Source organism: Misgurnus anguillicaudatus, chromosome 4 (assembly GCF_027580225.2).
Source record: "Misgurnus anguillicaudatus chromosome 4, ASM2758022v2, whole genome shotgun sequence".
Taxonomy (NCBI): Eukaryota; Metazoa; Chordata; class Actinopteri; order Cypriniformes; family Cobitidae; genus Misgurnus; species Misgurnus anguillicaudatus.
The window spans coordinates 11875971-11894391 of NC_073340.2; the positions used below are offsets into that span (position 1 = coordinate 11875971).

General features: G+C 36.1%; 1 protein-coding gene across 2 annotated transcripts; it reads right to left on the reverse strand.

Moving 5' to 3' along the window:
* Positions 1-1694: 1694 nt before the first annotated feature.
* cabcoco1 (ciliary associated calcium binding coiled-coil 1) lies at positions 1695-16707 on the reverse strand. Of its 2 annotated transcripts, none has more exons than XM_055177052.2 (8): positions 16547-16707; positions 16009-16097; positions 15510-15679; positions 15231-15384; positions 13705-13774; positions 8715-8828; positions 7692-7829; positions 1695-2257 (listed from the first exon to the last, which is right to left on the reverse strand). In XM_055177052.2, exons 1-8 carry the CDS (start codon positions 16616-16618, stop codon positions 2102-2104), a joined length of 963 nt encoding a protein of 320 aa, XP_055033027.2. In that variant the 5' UTR covers positions 16619-16707; the 3' UTR covers positions 1695-2101. The 2 variants fall into 2 exon arrangements, with proteins under 2 accessions (XP_055033027.2, XP_055033028.2); XM_055177053.2 differs by having other exon boundaries at positions 16009-16073; positions 16547-16686.
* Positions 16708-18421: the final 1714 nt, after the last annotated feature.

The following is an 18421-nucleotide window of genomic DNA, read 5'->3' on the forward strand; positions in this document are numbered from 1 at the left end:
TGGTGCTCTTACACAACTTATAAAACACTAAGCATCCATGGACTCAAAAACAGTAAAAACCGCGCCTACTTTGACGCTTGAACGGTTTGAATGCATTCATTAAAAAAAAACAAGCATTTGACGCCCGTCAGAGGCAAAATCCGCTTCTTGTGGGAGGGGCAAGTGCTATGTGGTTGTCTGTTTGCAAGATGACTGATGGTGATTGTGAATTTATCGGTTTGTATTTGGTCACCTTACTATAGTGGGGAAATAAACGGCGCGGGTCGATAAACGTCACGTGACTCAAAAGTGAAAAGTGTATTTTCAACTTACCAGGTTGCCTAATGTCCTCACTGACACTCTTCCAAGCGAGGTCCTTTTTATTCCTGTCTCTATAGAAATAAGAACTTGTGTCAAATAGCTCTGGGTGACTGCTTACGGACAATATCAAGCGTTCCTTCATGTTGAATGAGTGAATCAGGGCGGGGCTGCCGCCACAGCAGCAAGCAGGCTCCTGATTGGTTAACGCTGCTCGAAAATCCGCCAAAGTTAAACATTTTCAACTTGGGCGCCAGCCGCAAATTCGCGTCAAACGCAAAATGCACAAAAAGCACCATTCACGCGTGACGCGGCAGACGCTCAATTCACGCCATTTGCGCGAACTTCACCCGCGAATGAGGCGAAATTGCGTCTACCTCCAGGTAATTGCAAGACCTCCAGACGCGCGTCAACGCGTCTTCACATTGACTTAACATTGAAATCACTCACACTTGACGCCTCTACCGTGGCTGGTGTAAACGCAGCTTAACACAAGTCCTTTACAAAAATGCAAAACTTGGTATTTTTGAAGAAACCTAACTATATTTGAAAGGTGATAAAAAGAAAACAAATTAAAATAGGACAAACAGTTTTTTTGTTTTTTTTTAAGCAGAAAGTCTGTTCTTTCAATTGATATATTGTATGTTTATATATTTAAAAAAGGAAAATTTCCGGAAGGCATTACACTTTTGTGAAAATAATAAAAATGCTGGTGCTGGATATTTTGCACAAAACATTGACTCAACTAGTGTTACGAGTTTGTGGTGTTCCTGGATAAGAATTATTTTCCCTATTTGGTTTGCTGACGCTAGCACAGAAATTACGCAACCTTTAAAGGACGAATCAATGCAGTTATGCAAGTTCTGAAATGCTTCATTAATAAAAGTGAAACTCAACATTTCCTAAAAATGTGTAAAAAAAAGTTGTGATTAGTTTGAGGAAGATAAATGTCATCTGTAATGCACCACACTGTTTATTGTTTGTGTACCAAAGGTCATCTGACTCCTGGCACAGAATTGACTCTATCAATCAGTTTGGGAACATAAAGAGCACTTAAAGTGTTTAAACATGTTTCTCAAGGCACGCAGACTGAGCTGCTAACTTTACCGCAACAAGTCAACATGGGGGCGGCAAGCTAATGAAGAGCTAAATCAACAGGGCGTAAAAACAAGAGGCACATGAAGGAAAATTGCTGTAATTTAATATTATGCTGATTCAATTGGACCTGTTTTTCACCATTAATCATAACCTGTTTGAGCATAAAGATCAAAAGTGTTATGTGAGTTTTCCTAAGAAGCTGATTTGATATAACACTAATAATCTCTGGCAACGTATATGCAGACTCAACATTGTGCAAGTAATGGTGCTTTGAAATGGGGAAAAAAAAACGATCAGCACTCTTTTATAGTATATATTGCAGGGTGTATTTATAGTTTTATGTGGGCTTTCTCAAATGCGCTGGAAAAGTAACTATTCAGCTTTAATAATACATCACTTTTTATGGCAACTCAGCTCTTTAGTCTGAGTTACACAGTGTTGCCATAGTGCTGGGCTGCGTTTAAACAGCGAATGACTTGTGGGAACGGTGCACAAAAACATTTCACAAACAACTTAATTACACATTCACTTTTCTCCTTGACTGCCATGACTAACCTGCATTTCGTATTCATCATTTTATCTCGCTGAATAAATCGAGAGCGTCGCCCTAACACTCGTTTATTATCATTGTTGCAGAAACTGTTTGAGCTATTTCCCTTGATATAGACCTTAATCAAATCTTAGGGGAAGTTTTTGACTGTGTGATTCAATGCTCTTGTACTGGATTTACTTCCTTTCCTCTGACTGAATGAGTGGGTACTGGTGGGAAATTGTCCGGTCCTCTCAGCAGGACTTCTTGAAGTCGCTCTAACCTCGAGGTGTAGATCTCCTCATGAGCTCGCATCTTCTCTGTGAAATCCGCCTGTTGAACACACAAGAATTTGTTTATCCATTATATATTCTGTAAAAGATATTGGATGATACAGTTGTTTTTCATTGAACTCCTTTTGAAATTCACATTAACCATCGCCCCCATTTTTAAACATAATGGTGTATACACATTATTCAGTCCATGTTGATGTTAAACCAAGGCTGTGAGGGATGGACGTCCTGAGCGTGCGCTTTAAACCTATTGTTTTGTATTAGGTTGCTGGTCATTTAGCCATCAAAACACAGAAAATACATAATTTTACAAATTTCCACAGAACAAAGAACCTCAGGAAACGTGGGTTGTTAAAATGGGACATATGACTTAATTTGAGATAAGAATAGCGCATTATATACATAATATCTGTTTTGGATATTAGCCTGTTGGCTAATCACTATTTCTCATGATGTAAGCCTGTTTATTTTTCTTTAAAGGGGACTTTTCTGACTTTTTAAAGATGTAATATAAACCTTTGGTGTCGCCAGAGTACATATGTGAAGTTTTAGCTCAAAATACCTACAGATAATTTTTTATAACATGTTTAAATTGCCACTTTGTAGGGATGAACAAAAATGTGCTGTTTTGGGTGTCCTTTAAAATGCAAATGGCCTGATATCTGCACTAAATGGCAGTGCCTTGGTTGGATAGTGCAGATTAAGGGGCGGTATTATCCCCTTCTGACATCACAAGGGGAACCAAATTTAAATAATCCTATTTTTCCACATGCTTGCAGAGAATGGTTTACCAAAACTAGGTTACTGGGTTGTTCTTTTTTAATTTTTTTAGGTTGATAGAAGCACTAGGGACTCAATTATAGCACTTAAACATGAAAAAACTAAAATGTTCATACTATGTCCCCTTTAAAATGACAATATAGTGCAACAATACAATATTTTATGACAACAACTAAGTATACATCTCCAGTTAGTATAGATCATAATGCCCATGTATTTTTCCATTATGTTTTCTAAGACATGAACATGAACTTAATGTGTGATTGACATGATACCAAGCTAGTTCGTTGTGCAAGTATTGTTAAAGGTAAAACCCCACATGAGCCCCCAAAGTTGTGTACAAATGTTATTTAGGTAGAAATTAATCTCTGTTGATTCTGGTCAATGTGCTTAAAAAACTTACTGGAGAAAAGTTTTTAATGTATTCATGCCTTTTTTGTAATTTGTACAAATTGGAAATATGTACATAATCATAGGACTATATTAGTGTTTTAAAGAAAAGTAAGCATGCTTACAACATTAGAAATGAATGATTAGCCAACAGGCTAATACAAATCTGATTTTATGTACACATTGCGCTGCTCTTATCTTAAAATTAGGTTATATGTCCCTTCTCATTTTAACAATCCATGATTTCTGAGGTTCTTTGTCCTGTGAAAATTTGTAAAATTATGCATTCTGTGTTTTGATGGCTGAATGACCAGCATCCTGATACAAAACAATAGGTTTAAAGTGCACGCTCTGGATGTCCATCCTTCACAGCCTCGTTCTGGAATCAACATGGCGGCAGGCTGAATAAGACGTATTGCGTACTGCATTTAATTGATGCTGATTAAAATATCATTGTACAGTAGTTAAGTTACGTCTGACATGTTTTCTTGTAAATGAGCTTTTTTATCAGGCTTTTATGTTTAGTTTTAGTAGTTTCACTTTAACAGCAATAAAAAGATTATTAGTCAGTCAAATGTCACTTCATTTCATTGATATTTAGTCTTTTCCTGCAAATCCCTCTTAATGCTACGTACACACCAAACCTGGGGCATCGTGTTACTCGCTCTAGATTACTCGCGGGATTTAACTTCATGTCATGCAAATTTTTTGCTCGAGTTGAATATTTTCAACTTGGGCGAAGACGCTTTTGCGGCGAATAGCGCGTGTTTTCGCGGCAATCGCACCGTCCATATCGCGTCATTCGCATCGCCCCACGCGAGGACGCGTCTATGCATTGACTTTGTATGTAATCTACTTGCGCATCTCGTTGAACTCGCATCTGGTGTGAACCCACAGTAAGTGCATGCAAGACCACTTCTAAAAAAAAAATCACATTTTTTGAAGAAGACATAGCAAACAGTTGCATAATCACTAAACAAACAAATGTCAATTAAGTGCGTTTGCATTAAGTTGTTTGAGTGATTGAGTGAACGACGGTGGTATTGGTAACCTAGTAGCCAACAGTAAATAAGACAAGGCACACTTAGAAAATGGAGACATAGTTATAAATTTATTAGCAGTGCAGCTTGTAATGGCCAAACTAAATGCTGTGCACAAAAGAAGGAATCCGAATTTTTGATGCAGGCACTAGCAGCAAGGGCATGAAGACGATGTCAAGCCCCATATAACGTATAACGTACAATGTCGAGCCCCATATAACATATATACATACAACGAAAGCGGAAACAGCTAGTGATGGGAGAAATGAAGCTTTTCGAAGCTTCGAATCAATTGAACCAATTGCTTCGAAAATTGATTCAGTTTTTCGAAGCAGTTCGAAACACCACACAAGCTGGCGACCCCTGCTGGTCAAAATAGTGTAAAAGCAGATATGTCCAAACATTTTACACTTTTTTAAACAAAATAATAGCAAGATTTGTATTAAAATATGTTTAAAAAATGATTTAACTTAATTAAGACATAGTTAAAAGTCTAGTATGTGTTTTTAGTTTTATTTAGGGCAAGCAAATCATTAAAACTAACTACCCTTTTAATTATGCACCTTTTCAAATCTGTCTATAAACAAAAAGTAGACAAAATGGTAGTGTTTTTAGTCAAAAGGATAAATGTTTTATGAACTTTCATAATAAAACTGACCCGAGTTCACCTAAAGATATTAGACATGTGATCAACTCCCCCTAGTGGTGAACCATCGGATTTTCGAAACGTTTCGAAACAGTTATGACGTAATGAAGCCTCGTTTGCTAAAATCACGTGACTTGGGCCAGTTTGAAACAAGCTCCGAGCCACTGATTCGAAACAAAAGATTCGTAAATGTTTCGAAGCCTCATGAAGCAGTGCTTCGAAAACGACCATCACTACAAACAGCTACACGGTCAGCCCAGTGGGTTTAATGTTCGAGATATCAGAATTTATTCTACAAATGCCTTTTCATTTCCCATTGTTCGCATTTACTTTTTTCGCACAAGTCGAAAACGACCTTAAACGAGCATAAAAACTTTTTGGGGAAATATGATGAGCTGAAAAACAAATTGTTTTCTGAACACACTACTCATTGGTTGGACAAACAGAGTCCTGCCCCAAACCTATACTATTGGTTGGGTCAGTGCTGAGTCAGGCTGGTGTGAATGCTCGTACAAAACAGTAAATTTTATAGAAACCAATCTATAAGCAGCTCATTAATCTGTATTTTAATTGGGTGGGATTTTTAATTTAAACAAAGTGACATGACTGCATGTGGTCCTAAAATAGGTTTAATTTTCTTTATGCAAAATATCATTTTGAACTTTGGGTTGAAATGTGACCTGGACATGTACAGTACAGTCTTTGACAGTGAGTGAACTAAGCATGATCAATGTACTGTACACTTGCGAATACGTTTACACAATGTTATAGCTTTAAATCAACAATACACAACTGTTGTGTGCAGTACACGCTCCTTACATTACACAGGCGTATCGTATGGCTCCTCTGCACATCTGGAATGGTAACAACATTGGTAAGGAAGTTTCATTCCAGCATCAGTAATTTTCAGTCTTTGTACCATATTAGGTATGATGAGATCTACAGAGCCTGACATTCCTGGGAACTTTTTAAACTAAAATAATATTCAAGGGAGAAATAGAGGGAAATAAATATGGATAAAGCAAACACTTCAGACTGAACGTGATTTTATCCATTCCCCAGAGTCATATTGGTTACAATTAGCATAGAGAAAAACATCTTGATACAACCGATTTAAGCTTTCCACTAATCGTTTTTCACTAGGTTATATTTAGCAAAGTGATATATGTAATTGACCTTCCTTCGACATTAAACGGAGAGGAAAAGCCCAGGAGAACTGATGGAAATAGCATCGGCTCAACAGCGTATCGCTCGGATGTGAGATGCACACACACAAGCCACTACAAATGGGCTCTCAAATTACAGCCGAGCTGCTATTTGAAAGAAAGGCTTGTAAAAGAAACGACAAAGGTCTTCATGGAACATGGCAGATGAATTGTATGAACCCCATAATCATTAATCCCATCAAAGTGAAAAATTACTCATGTCTTCCTAGCCCTTTCTCTTCAGGTCTCGTCGCACGGCAACCTTTGCCGCCCGAAACCTTTGAAACACGTGGCGTGTAAAAACGTGCAATAGAGATGACACAATTTAGCAATTCGAAAAGCAAATTGTTTTCTGGCAGTCACAATAATTCGATTCCACCTTAAGTCTGGCGTCAAATTCTGCCAGAATATCTGCCAGCAGCTGTCTAATGTACTTTGCATTACATCGAGAATACAGATGAAATGAAACGGGGAGCGTTATCCAGGTTTAATATTTCCTGGCATAATCACACGCTGTGGGTGGAGGCTTGTGGGAGAATCAGCTAAACATTGATATTCTCAGAATTCGTTTTCCAAAGCAAAGCCTGTTAGTCATTTTTATTAAAGGAATAATTCTGTCATTATTTACTCGCGCTCATGTCGTTCCAAACCTGCAAGTTGTTATTTTTTCTGTTAAACACAAAACTAAAGATTGTTACGCAACTCTTGCCGCACAACAACAGTTCGTAGTGACCAAAACACCCAATGTACAGTAATATGTGTGTGTATACATGATAGCTATGTGTGGGGAGTCTCTGATTCACACGTTCTTGCCTACGTCTTTCTGGGGAGGTCAAGATGATTAAATAATGATTTAGAGTTTGATCATTTCCTCACACAAGTTATCGTATGGCTTCAGAAGTCTCTGAATAATAGACTACAGCAGGGGTCTCCAACCTTTTTGGCTACCAAAATGAATAAAATAATCTGGAGGGATACTTTTTTAATATATAGTCGACTAAAAATATTTTTTTAACGTTTTATCATTGTTTAAAATGTACATACATACAACAAGCTATTATATAAAAATATATATATAATGAATAAATATTAAAATTGAGGCTATTAATAGAATGTGCACCATGTTGGAGACCACTGCACTACAGTATATGGTTTGTTTTGACTACCTTTATGATATTTTGTGATGTTTAATTATGAATTGCACAGACTGACAGATTTGATCAATATGAACCATCGTTCTACAAAAAAAATCATTTTTTAGGTGAAGTATTCCTTTGATATTTTCTGCAATACTCCTTCCCTCAGGTCATGAATTATATTACTGTGCAAACAAAACTGGCTCAAGCGAATGAAAAGCATTTTTCGGGTATCGCTGAGGTTGTTGTTTGCTTACAGCTATATACAGTACTGTACCTGTAGTTGTGCTAACATCTCTTGTGTAATTTCCTCTAGCACATCTCGTACGTCTCCTATATTAAAGTCTGTCTGATCCTCATCGTTTTCTTCCAGCTCAGCTTTTCCAGGATCGTCTCCATTCTGCTCGAGAGATTCCTGCATGAACAGTTTGATAAATGTTCTTCAGATGTTTTGCAATGCTGTCAGGTGTTACATCTGCAAATAAACGCTGACTATTACAGGAGAAAATTAATGAGTAGAATAAAAATCACTAGGTTTCAAGTTTATTTTTATAGGATGAAACAAATTTTAGTTATATATGCCAACTGTGCGGTGATTGATTTATCTATGGTAATATTTAATGTACCACTGCAGGAATAATAAGAAAATGCAGAGAGCATTCAAGTAGAATGAAAACTTTGTGGGAAGGATTAGTTGTTGCACAGCGCCTACATGTGGCCTTTTTGTGAATAGCACCAATCTCAAAAACAAAGTACAGTTGTGTGTGTACAGTTTTAAGTTTATGTTGAGTTCAAAGCTCGGCATAATCAGACAATTTATACCAAACAGAATTTTTAATGACTTTGCCATGATCCTTAAAAAAAAAGTTTTCCAGGCACTGAAATCACAATTTAAAAATGTACTAATATTTCAAGGTTTTGCGTGGCTTTGGGGACTCGTTTGTATGAGAGGAAACTTTTATGCGTCGTAAAATGTAATTTTTTCTGTACTTAATAAATAAATTGTCTTCCTCTGTGTAAGATATAATGGGCTGAGAGATGTGATGTAATCTCCCCCGTTTAGTACAGTCTGTGTCTGTGTAGCTCAAACAGAGAAGTGTCAGTGTCAGGAAAAGCGTTACTCATACTTGGAAGCAGATTCGTGTTTCCTTTGGAAATGAATAACATGTGAAACGCATCATGCTAAAAGGGTAATTCCAAGCAAAAACTTTGCACCACACAAATAATGGGACTGTTTCATACAAACCAAACACTGCTAGATAACTTTGGATTAATACAGAAGAAATCGGGAACGCTTTACCTGCTCGGGCGTTTGGACGCGAGGTGGAGCCACGTATTGGAAGTAGAGATCAGCAGGCATGCCCTCCTCCAGCGGCGGGACAAAATCAACCGGAGTGACCACTTCAATGCATTTCTGAAATAAAACAGCTCACATTCTTAAATCAAATATAATGATGCTTTATATGTCAGGAATGTGTTTGCTGGGAGAATTTTATCAGGGAATCTTAATCGTCATTTCACTTTATTTATTATGACTCAACTTGTATACTTAAATGTTCTGATTTCTTTGTACGAATTCAATATTTGGCTTGATGGCTACATCTTGTGGGATTTTTGTGTCATTAGCACACTTAGAAATCCCCTTACTAAAGAGAGAGAGAATAATTGACAGCACAATTGAGATTAAAATTCAACAAACCACCATTATGGCGATCAGTGTTTGCATTTTATCAGTTCATTTGCATTTTAAAGGACACACCCAAAAACGGCACATTGTTGCTCACACCTACAAAGTGGCAATTTTAACATGTTTTAACAATTTTAACATTTAACATGTATATGGTATTTTGAGCTGGAACTTTACATATGTACTCTGAGGACACCACATATTTGTTATCTAAAAAAAGTCTTGTGAAATGTCCCCTTACGTATTATTTTGTCTGAAAACACTTAGGTGTGTCTGAAAAGATTACGGTTGGCATTAACAGCTGACTTTTCGCTTCATCTGACTGGAACATGTTACTATTTGTTTGGCAGGAAACCCTTCAACCACAATCCAAAAAGAGCGCACAACAAAACAAAAGCTCTTTGCTTTATATACCGAATGTAATTACAAAGCCAAATTGAGGCAGACAAGAAGAACAATTCTCTTTCATTACTGCATTGTTCCTCATTATTCCCACCGACATGATTCATGTGTTTTCCATCTCCAGCAATAAACAAATTAATGCCAACAGTATCATTTTAATAAGAGTAAAAATAGAAAGCCAATTCATTGTCCTTTGCTTTGTTTTTGAATTATTTGTAAAAACATCTTGATTCACTAAAATGGTTCCAATAGCTGGGGGAAAAACAAGTACATTAATATTCGAAGGGTGCTTTGAAGTCCCTTTCAAACCAATAAAAACCCTTCTGATGTATTATGTGCGCTACTCATTGTATCTGTGACCTAGATTGTGTTTCTGATCATTCAGATACAGTAAGACTCCACAGTAGCTGTCACACTACTGCATAAAGCATCATTTAAATCCTAAACTAACCTGCCTTTTGATATTTGATTACCTTTTTCCCATTTGAGAAAATGTAGATATGCAAATATGCCCTACAGAAATGAGGATGTAATTGGAATGGAAATATTGGTTTATTCTTCTGGTTTGATATTCAGTCTTCTCTGCAGTATGATCATTACGTGTTAATTATAGATGAGCACATCGGCTGGAAGGCAGATTTCAATCTGCTTGATCTGAAATAGAGAGAAAATGACAACCGGCATGACTGTTTTCTTATCAGAGCGATGAAGGATTTACAGTAAGAGGGTGTAAGAGACGTGTAGGGACACGATTAGCATGGTGGATTCATAAACAAATCATTCATCTTTTTTGGATTAATTGTTTTATCCAGATCACAAAATAATGTCTTAACAATGTGTTTACTGAATTAAACTAAGCCTTTTAACACTATACTCTTTCATAAAGCATCTCTACGTCTAAATTTATTGCATGTTTTATCTAATTTTAATTTATGCTTCTGGCAGTTAGCAGTTATACTAATTTATGTATCTTATTTAAACCCATTACTCAAAATCTACATTCTATACAAAACTGATGTTCTGGTCCGAATGCTTTAGTAACTAAAAAGGGTCCGTATTTACGAAAACTTTCTTAAGACAAGAAATAAGAATGTTCTTAAAGGTCACGTTCTTTCTGATCCCATTTGTTAAACCCTAGTTAGTGTGTAATGTTGCTATAATAGCATAAATAATACCTGTAAAATGATAAAGCTCACAGCCAGGCCATTTTTTTTTTACTTACTGTAACTCCACCCACAGAAATACGTCAGTCGCCAGCTAAGCTAATGGCAAGCTAAGCTGCTATCGAATCACAACACACTTAACAAGCTACACAATCAGAACTCGATACGTATTTCTAAAGTAAGGACTTCATAGAACAAGGAAGCCATTAGACCATTTTGAGGACAGTGAAAACAGCGCTATACAGATAAGTAAATTGTGTGAAAATTAGCGGGTTTTTAACACGTGAAACATGAACACGTTATATTGCGCACTGTAAACACAATTAAAGCTTCAAAAACACAGAAAGAACCAGACCTTTACGATAAATTATAAGAAGTTCGTAAGAATGTTCCTAAGTGCAACATTTCTTAGGCTCCATGAAATGGAAGTAGCGATTGTCTTACTTTCCCAGTGTTGATGTATATCCGAGTAAAACGGCTTTTAAAATGAAAAGAAAAATGTACGGCTGAACTTGAATTCATCCATCAAGAACAAACTAGATCATGTTGATAATTGCTAATTGCTACGATCTTTTCACGGACCCCGCCCACCTACCGTACCATATGACCGGAAGTGAAGAGAGATCATTTCGAGGAGGAGGAGATTTGCGGTTTTGATTAAAGATTATGAAGGCACATGAAGTTTTTTTTTTTAATGAAGCTCATAGATAAGTCATCTGTAAAAATACCACAATATTACAAAACAAATTAAAGTTTACATTCAATTCATTCGACTTTAAATGAGGTAACTATACAATTACGCATTCATCAATCTTTTTACCACCTTGCGATCATTAACGCGATATATACTACAAACGAGTAATGCGTTAAAGGAAAACACAACCGTTTTTCAATATTTTACTATGTTCTTCCCTCAACATAGACAAATTAATATATACACCTCTCTTTTCTCAATGCGCGCACTTAATCGAAAATAGTCCCCTGCTATTGAAAGTAACCAAGGGGACTATTTTGGGGCAGTGCGTAATATCACTACGCCTGCTGCAGCCATGTTACATCAGCAAAGTCACTGATTATTACGCCAGTTTGAGAGTATAGTCCTAACCATATCTGCCTATAAAAAATCAAAACTTTTAATTTTCAGAAGAGTCAGATTTTAAATAGGAAAAATATTCCAACTCTCTGGTTATTTTTTAGCGTAATGCTAATGGTCTAATCAGATTCAATGGATTATGCTAAGCTATTCTAAGGTTGCTGGCGCGGACCAGGTGATCTGCTGAATGGATTCCAAAACTGTAAGAATCAAATGTTTAACTATAGGGGAGCTGGAAAATGAGCATATTTAAAAAAAATAATGTCCCTTTAAGCCTAGCACAATTCATTCATTAGGATTGAGGGAAGAACATAGTATAATATTGAAAAACGGTGGTGTTTTCCTTTAAGCCTATAGAATATGTTATTCGCTCTTGTAAGAGGCCAGCTAGTGTTTGAAGGCAGTGAGTAACCTCATTCCCTAATCTCCCAATCGGTCCGTCATACGAATCGAGCAGGGCCCGTTTATACTTCACTCTTAGGGCACGGCTCCGGCACACATGCATCCACACGACAGATATGGACGCGAAGAGTGTTTTTCGGAGAGCTCAATTTGCATGATTGGATTTAAAACAATTAAATTCACTTAGAAAAAAAATCATTCATTTTGAGAATTATGATAACTGAGGTGTTTTTATATGTTTTTTTAATACAAAAAATTCTTAACTTTGAACTTAATACCCCAGATGAGGAAAAAGTGAGGGGCGTCATTTGGGGTCCAGTGTAACATGAATGTCAATCTGTGGCTACAGTTATTATTATTCTACACCCGTGGGTTATGTACTTTACTTCTGAGGTAATGGAATCCATTGAGAAACCCGGAGCAGCTATTATCTGTGATCAGTGAGTCAATGTACAGTTCACTGAATGTGACTAAATGTGGAATGTGAAAACTATGTACAAAGCTTTGATTAAAATGACTGCTTTGTGTTTCAGACTAAACACTCAAAAACGTTGACAAAATGAATCACCTGTTTGATTCAGCCGAGATTATTTGCACATATTACGTTAACTAACATTTATGCATTTGGCAGACACTTTAATTCAAAGCGACTTAATGTGCATTCAAGTTATATATAATTATATTTATTAATATGTGTGCACTCCTAACGCAATGCTCTATGCCAGAGGTTTTCAGACTTTTTGTCAGTCGAACTCCCTTAACCTTGTGTATTTCCTTGTGTAAGTAAGTTAATATTTCAATAATTTAACAGCACATTTGCATGTTTAATTTTTAAGACATTTATTTTTCATACATTTAAAAGTTCTTTACAATAATATGCACCGAAAAAAATGATTCATTGAATTTAATAAATGTTTTTAAGGTAAGTGGTTGCAATCAATTTATTTAAGCTACATTTAAACAAAAGTTTTTTATTTTATTTTACTTTAATAATCTTTTTTGTTTAAATGTAGCTTAAATAAATTGATTGCAACCACTTACCTTAAAAAAATTGATTAAATTCAATGAATCATTTTTTTCAGTGTGTTACATGGTTTTTATTACTGGACCTTCATCTGGTATTTTTCTTTTATTGGTACATAAATCTATCCATTTTGCATGAGTGTTGTGTAAATTAATTTTGTGTACGTGTTTTATTTAGATTCTTTAGTTTAAAATTATTTATTTACATTTTACGATTTCATTGTAAATAATTAGCTGTTTTTCATCAACTCACAAACAACCTACCTTTGGGAAACCTGCTCTATGCTATTGAGCTACAGAAAGTTTATTTGAAATTACTTTATTGATGCCTTCTGATAACAACTTCTGTCATGATACAGCTAGTCATCATATCAAATGAAAGAAACAATAAAGGTTTTCACGGGCTGCATTCCTTTTTGCATTTTTACATACAAAATAATTAACATGTAATGCACAGACGTATAGCATCCTGTCAGTTACAGAAATCTAGTCATGTGATCATGTTAAATCCAAATCTTACCTCTATGCTCACGAGTTGCTGTTTTCGTTGAGTAAACAGTGATTCATATAATCTGTAATGCTGGAAAACACTGTGTATATGATACAGACATACAGAACAAATGAATGAGAAGATCTGTCACAACTGTTGATAATATTCAAACAGACTTCATGTGCCTGTGCATGCAGTTTGTAGTGTTGAAGTATTGATCGATGCTTTAAGTATCTGGCAGTAATCCCAACACCTATAATTTGTAAATAACAAATTAATTTTTTTTTAGGAAAACATTCCAAGATTTTTCTCCATATAGTGGACTTTAGTCAGTTTACAGTTTTAATGCAGTTTAATGCAGGGCTCTAAATGATCCCAACCAAGGCATAAGGGTTTTGTCTAGTGAAACGATCATTATTTTCACCAAAAAAAATTCAAAATAAGTACTTTTAAACCACAACTTCTTACAGTATCTTGCACTAGCCGTGTGGTGCGTCAGCGCGACCTTATGTATTACGTAATCACGTCGAAAAGGTCACGCGTTACATATGTGAAACGCACACTTGCAGACCATTTTAAAAAATTAAATGGCACAACATTAATTAGTATCATTCCACATACAACAATGTCTGAACGGTCCTTTTTCTCCACACTTGTAAACACTGGAGCGGTAGTTTTTCATATACGTCATGAGTAACCTTACGACTTGATTACATAATACGTAAGGTCCCGCAAGACAAGAAGTTGTGGTATGTATGAAAGTACATATTTTTTATTTTTTTAGCAAAAATGATGATCGTTTCGCTAGATAAGACCCTTATGCCTCAGTTTGGATTGTTTAGAGCTCTCTGAAGCTGCACTGACTGAAACTGTAAACTGTTGAAGTCCACTAAAGACCACCATATGGAGAAAAATCCAGGAATGTTTTTCTCAAAAAAGTTAATTTCTCCTCGACTGAACAAAGAAAAACATAAACTTCTGGTGAATTATCTGACTTTTTTAAGGAAAGTGGAGTATTTCTTTAAAACTAATAGAAAAATCTGTAAGCAGTCTTCATTAAAATTTAAATGATGTTCTTTTAAAAGGAAAATGGTAAAAATATATATGTGATTTTTTATGATTTATCAACACTATTAGAAATTGAATGAGAAAGGATTGTGTGTAAATACAAATAAAAGTTGAGCAATAATGAGTGGCCTGAATTCAGCTCTAGTGAACACTACAATAAACACACAATGTGTCATTTTAACAGATTACAGTCTTCATCTGTGTTTTCTCCTTTTGCTTTCTAAAAGATAGATGATTTCCATACAGCTTGTTATGCACCAGTGTACTGTAGTCTGTGTGCTTCACAATCCACTGCTTTATGAATTATACATAACATTAATTATGAAGGCCATAAAAAGAGATCGAGCTTGTTGCTTGTTCCTAATGGCAAAAGCAAAGCGTCTCGCATCTATTTATAACGTATCAAGGACAGAGAATGACCTAATCAATATTCAACATACAAACATGCACAACTGCTGTGTATTCATGAGGAAAGATGTGAGATAAACCTAGTCCTGAAGTAATCTGTGATGGATCTGATCTGGACAGCATCAAATAAAACACTGGCATCAGTCTCTGCTGCTGATGATGATGACTGGTGTCCGGTGACATTCATTGTCTGAGTAAATACCTTGACATTATCAGCAAATGATGTCTGTTTATCTGAAACAAAGTGAAACAGACTCGGTCTTCTCAAGCACACTGGATAGTCAGCAATATGGTAAACATAAAAACAGTCACCATGGGGAAAATTTAAGCAACTGCAAATAAATCAAAGCTCAGCTCACTTGATATGTTGTCCAGTAACTGCTGTAAAAGTGCCATGATAAATAAGATTTGTGGATAGGTGAAGTTCATCTCCTTGGCCCACCAAAATCCATTGACAAAATAATCTAACAGAGCAGCATCTTTCATACACGTCTGGTGGTTTTTCAAATCGAGTATACCCTTAAACTGTCTGAAATAGATGGATAGTGCAATGTATAATACATTTGTGGAAATTATATACAGATTTGTATGTGAATATATGACATAGGGCTGCATACCACTAATCACAACTAATCGTTTGCAGAATAAAAGTTTTTCTATGTGTGTGTGTGTGTGTGTTGTGTAAAATAATTATGTGTATATAAATACACACACATGCATGAATATATTTAAGAAATATTTACATGTATATACATTTTTATATTTATATAATATATAGACATATTTTTCTTAAAATTATACATGCATGATTTAGTCATTTGACAAAAAAAAAGAAAGTGATGATTGTTATAAACTTACAACTGCACTTCTTCCACAGGTAGATCAAGCAACTTCTTAATTTGGTTGTGGTCTAGAAGTTTCCACTGAGGAAATGGTATCTTCATTTTCTTAAATATGACACGACACATTTATCACAACCTGATGCAATGTCATTTAAGCTCAGTTTTACTTATAATAATAATAACATTCAATATGTAATGTCAAACACGTCTGTGTAAAGTGTATGTAAAGTGAAAGCCGGTGCAAGTTGTCACACCGTTACTGCACACAATAATTATCTTATTTCTTTTTTAACTTAGGTCCTGTTACTGGGATATGACGTCACCACCAAATAATTACGAAGTACAAAACAATACACGAAACTGAGCAAATACTGTACTATAAACTATATTATAATAATCAGAAGGATGACAGCTAATACAAAAATATTTTCGTTTGAAGACAGAATTTACAAAATAACGCGAATTGAACTGCTTAACACATGATATTGCCCGCGTGACAACAACCCCCGGTTTATCCAAACAATGTGTTAATGACTAATTGCGTGTTTACATACATTGAGCTGCATATTTTCTTCATCGTCCTTATTTTTTGAGTTTTCCGTTCGTGCTTTCTCTCCCTCAGACATGTCGTCTAACGCTGTTGCCCAGGTAACAGCAGGTGGAGCATGTGTTCATTCGCGCGTGGTCGTGTGACACAACTGCGCATGTCTGTCTGAACGATTCATTCAAAATAAGGCTGCAGCCTCCGGAGGGCGCATTTGCAGGCTGCATACGTCTTATTTCAGAATATTAACAGTTGTAAAGTAGTTTTATTTAGTGGTTTAACCAGGGTTTACCTCTACCTGTCTTATAAGTGAAAATAAGCAAAGCAAGTAGATTTGTTTGAAACTATGTGAAGTGGATTCAGTAAAAAATACACAAATTATGTCATATATAGGATGGCAAAAGTGATTAATGTTTTAAAGATGCCGTTTCATGATCCCATTTTTTCAAACTTTAGTGTTTAATGTTGCTGTTAAAGCATACATATACCTTCAAAATTATAATGCTCAAAGTTCAATGCCAAGCAATGTTTTTTTTAACAAAATTCATGTTTCAAGGACTACAAAGAACGTCTGGCCCTTTATTTCCCAGGTACAGTGGCAAGAAAAAGTATGTGAACCCCTAGTTTGCCATAAAATGTGATCTGATCTTTTGGTCACAACAACAGACAACCCTGCTGAAAAAAACAGCATACCAGCAAGACCAATATATTGTGTTTTGGTGCTGGTTTGCTAGTAAACACCAGCTAAACCAGCCCCACCAAACCAGCATTAGCACCAGCTAAACCAGAACCAAACCAGCAAGACCAGCATACGTGTTTTGGTGCTGGTATGCTGGTGACTACCAGCTAAACGAGCATAGACCAGCATCATACTGGTTTGATGCTGTTTTTTTCAGCAGAGAAACAAAATGTGTACAGCTTGTTAGCACAAGCTGATAGGCCTAACATACCAATAATTCTAGTTTCTTGTGTCTTTTTTGAAAACACCCAAAGTGCTGGAGAAAAATGTAAGTGAACCCTTGGATTTTATAGCTTGTTGAACCTCATTTGGCAGCAATTATACTTTAAGCAAGCTCTTTCAGTAGTTCTGAATAAGGAAATTTTACCCATTCCCTTTACAAAACCAGTTCACCTCAGATAGATTTGTAGGATGTCTGGTGTGGTGTGAACCGCTCTCTTGAGATCATTCAACAGGTTAAGGTCTGGGGTTTGACTAGGCCACTCAAAATGGTGCATTTTGTTTTACTTAAGCCAGTCTGTAGTGGATTTACTTTAATGCTTAAGGTCATTGTCCTGTTGCATCAACCAACTTCTACTGAGCTTTAACTGGTGGACAGCCACCCCGACATTATCTTGTAGGATATTTAGTTAAACTTGGGAATTCATTTTCCCCTCGATGATGACAAGTGGTCCAGGCCCTGAGGCAGCAAAGCATGCCCAAATCATGATGTTCCCTCCACCATACTTCACTATTGGGATGATGTTTTGATGTTGGTAAGCTGTTCGCTTGAGCTGTCATATTAATCTTCATGAACAATTAAACTTTTATTTCATAAGTCCATAAAATATTTTCCCACTGGGGTTTGCCAAGATTTTCATTTGCAAATTTCGGGCTCACAGCAATGTTTTACGGGGAGAAAGCAGCGGCTTCCTATGTAACGTTCTGCCATAGACACTGTGCCTGTTCAAAGACTTATGTATGGTAGACTCATGTCTCCCAGTTCAAATGATGTCTTCAAGCCTTTAGCTGATACTCGTGGCTTCTTCTTTACTTCATTGAGTATTCTGCATTGTGCCTTAGGAGTCATCGTGGCTGTGCACCCACTTCTAGGAAAGGTAGCTACAGTATTAAACTGTCTCCATTTATAACTCAATTTGCCTAATT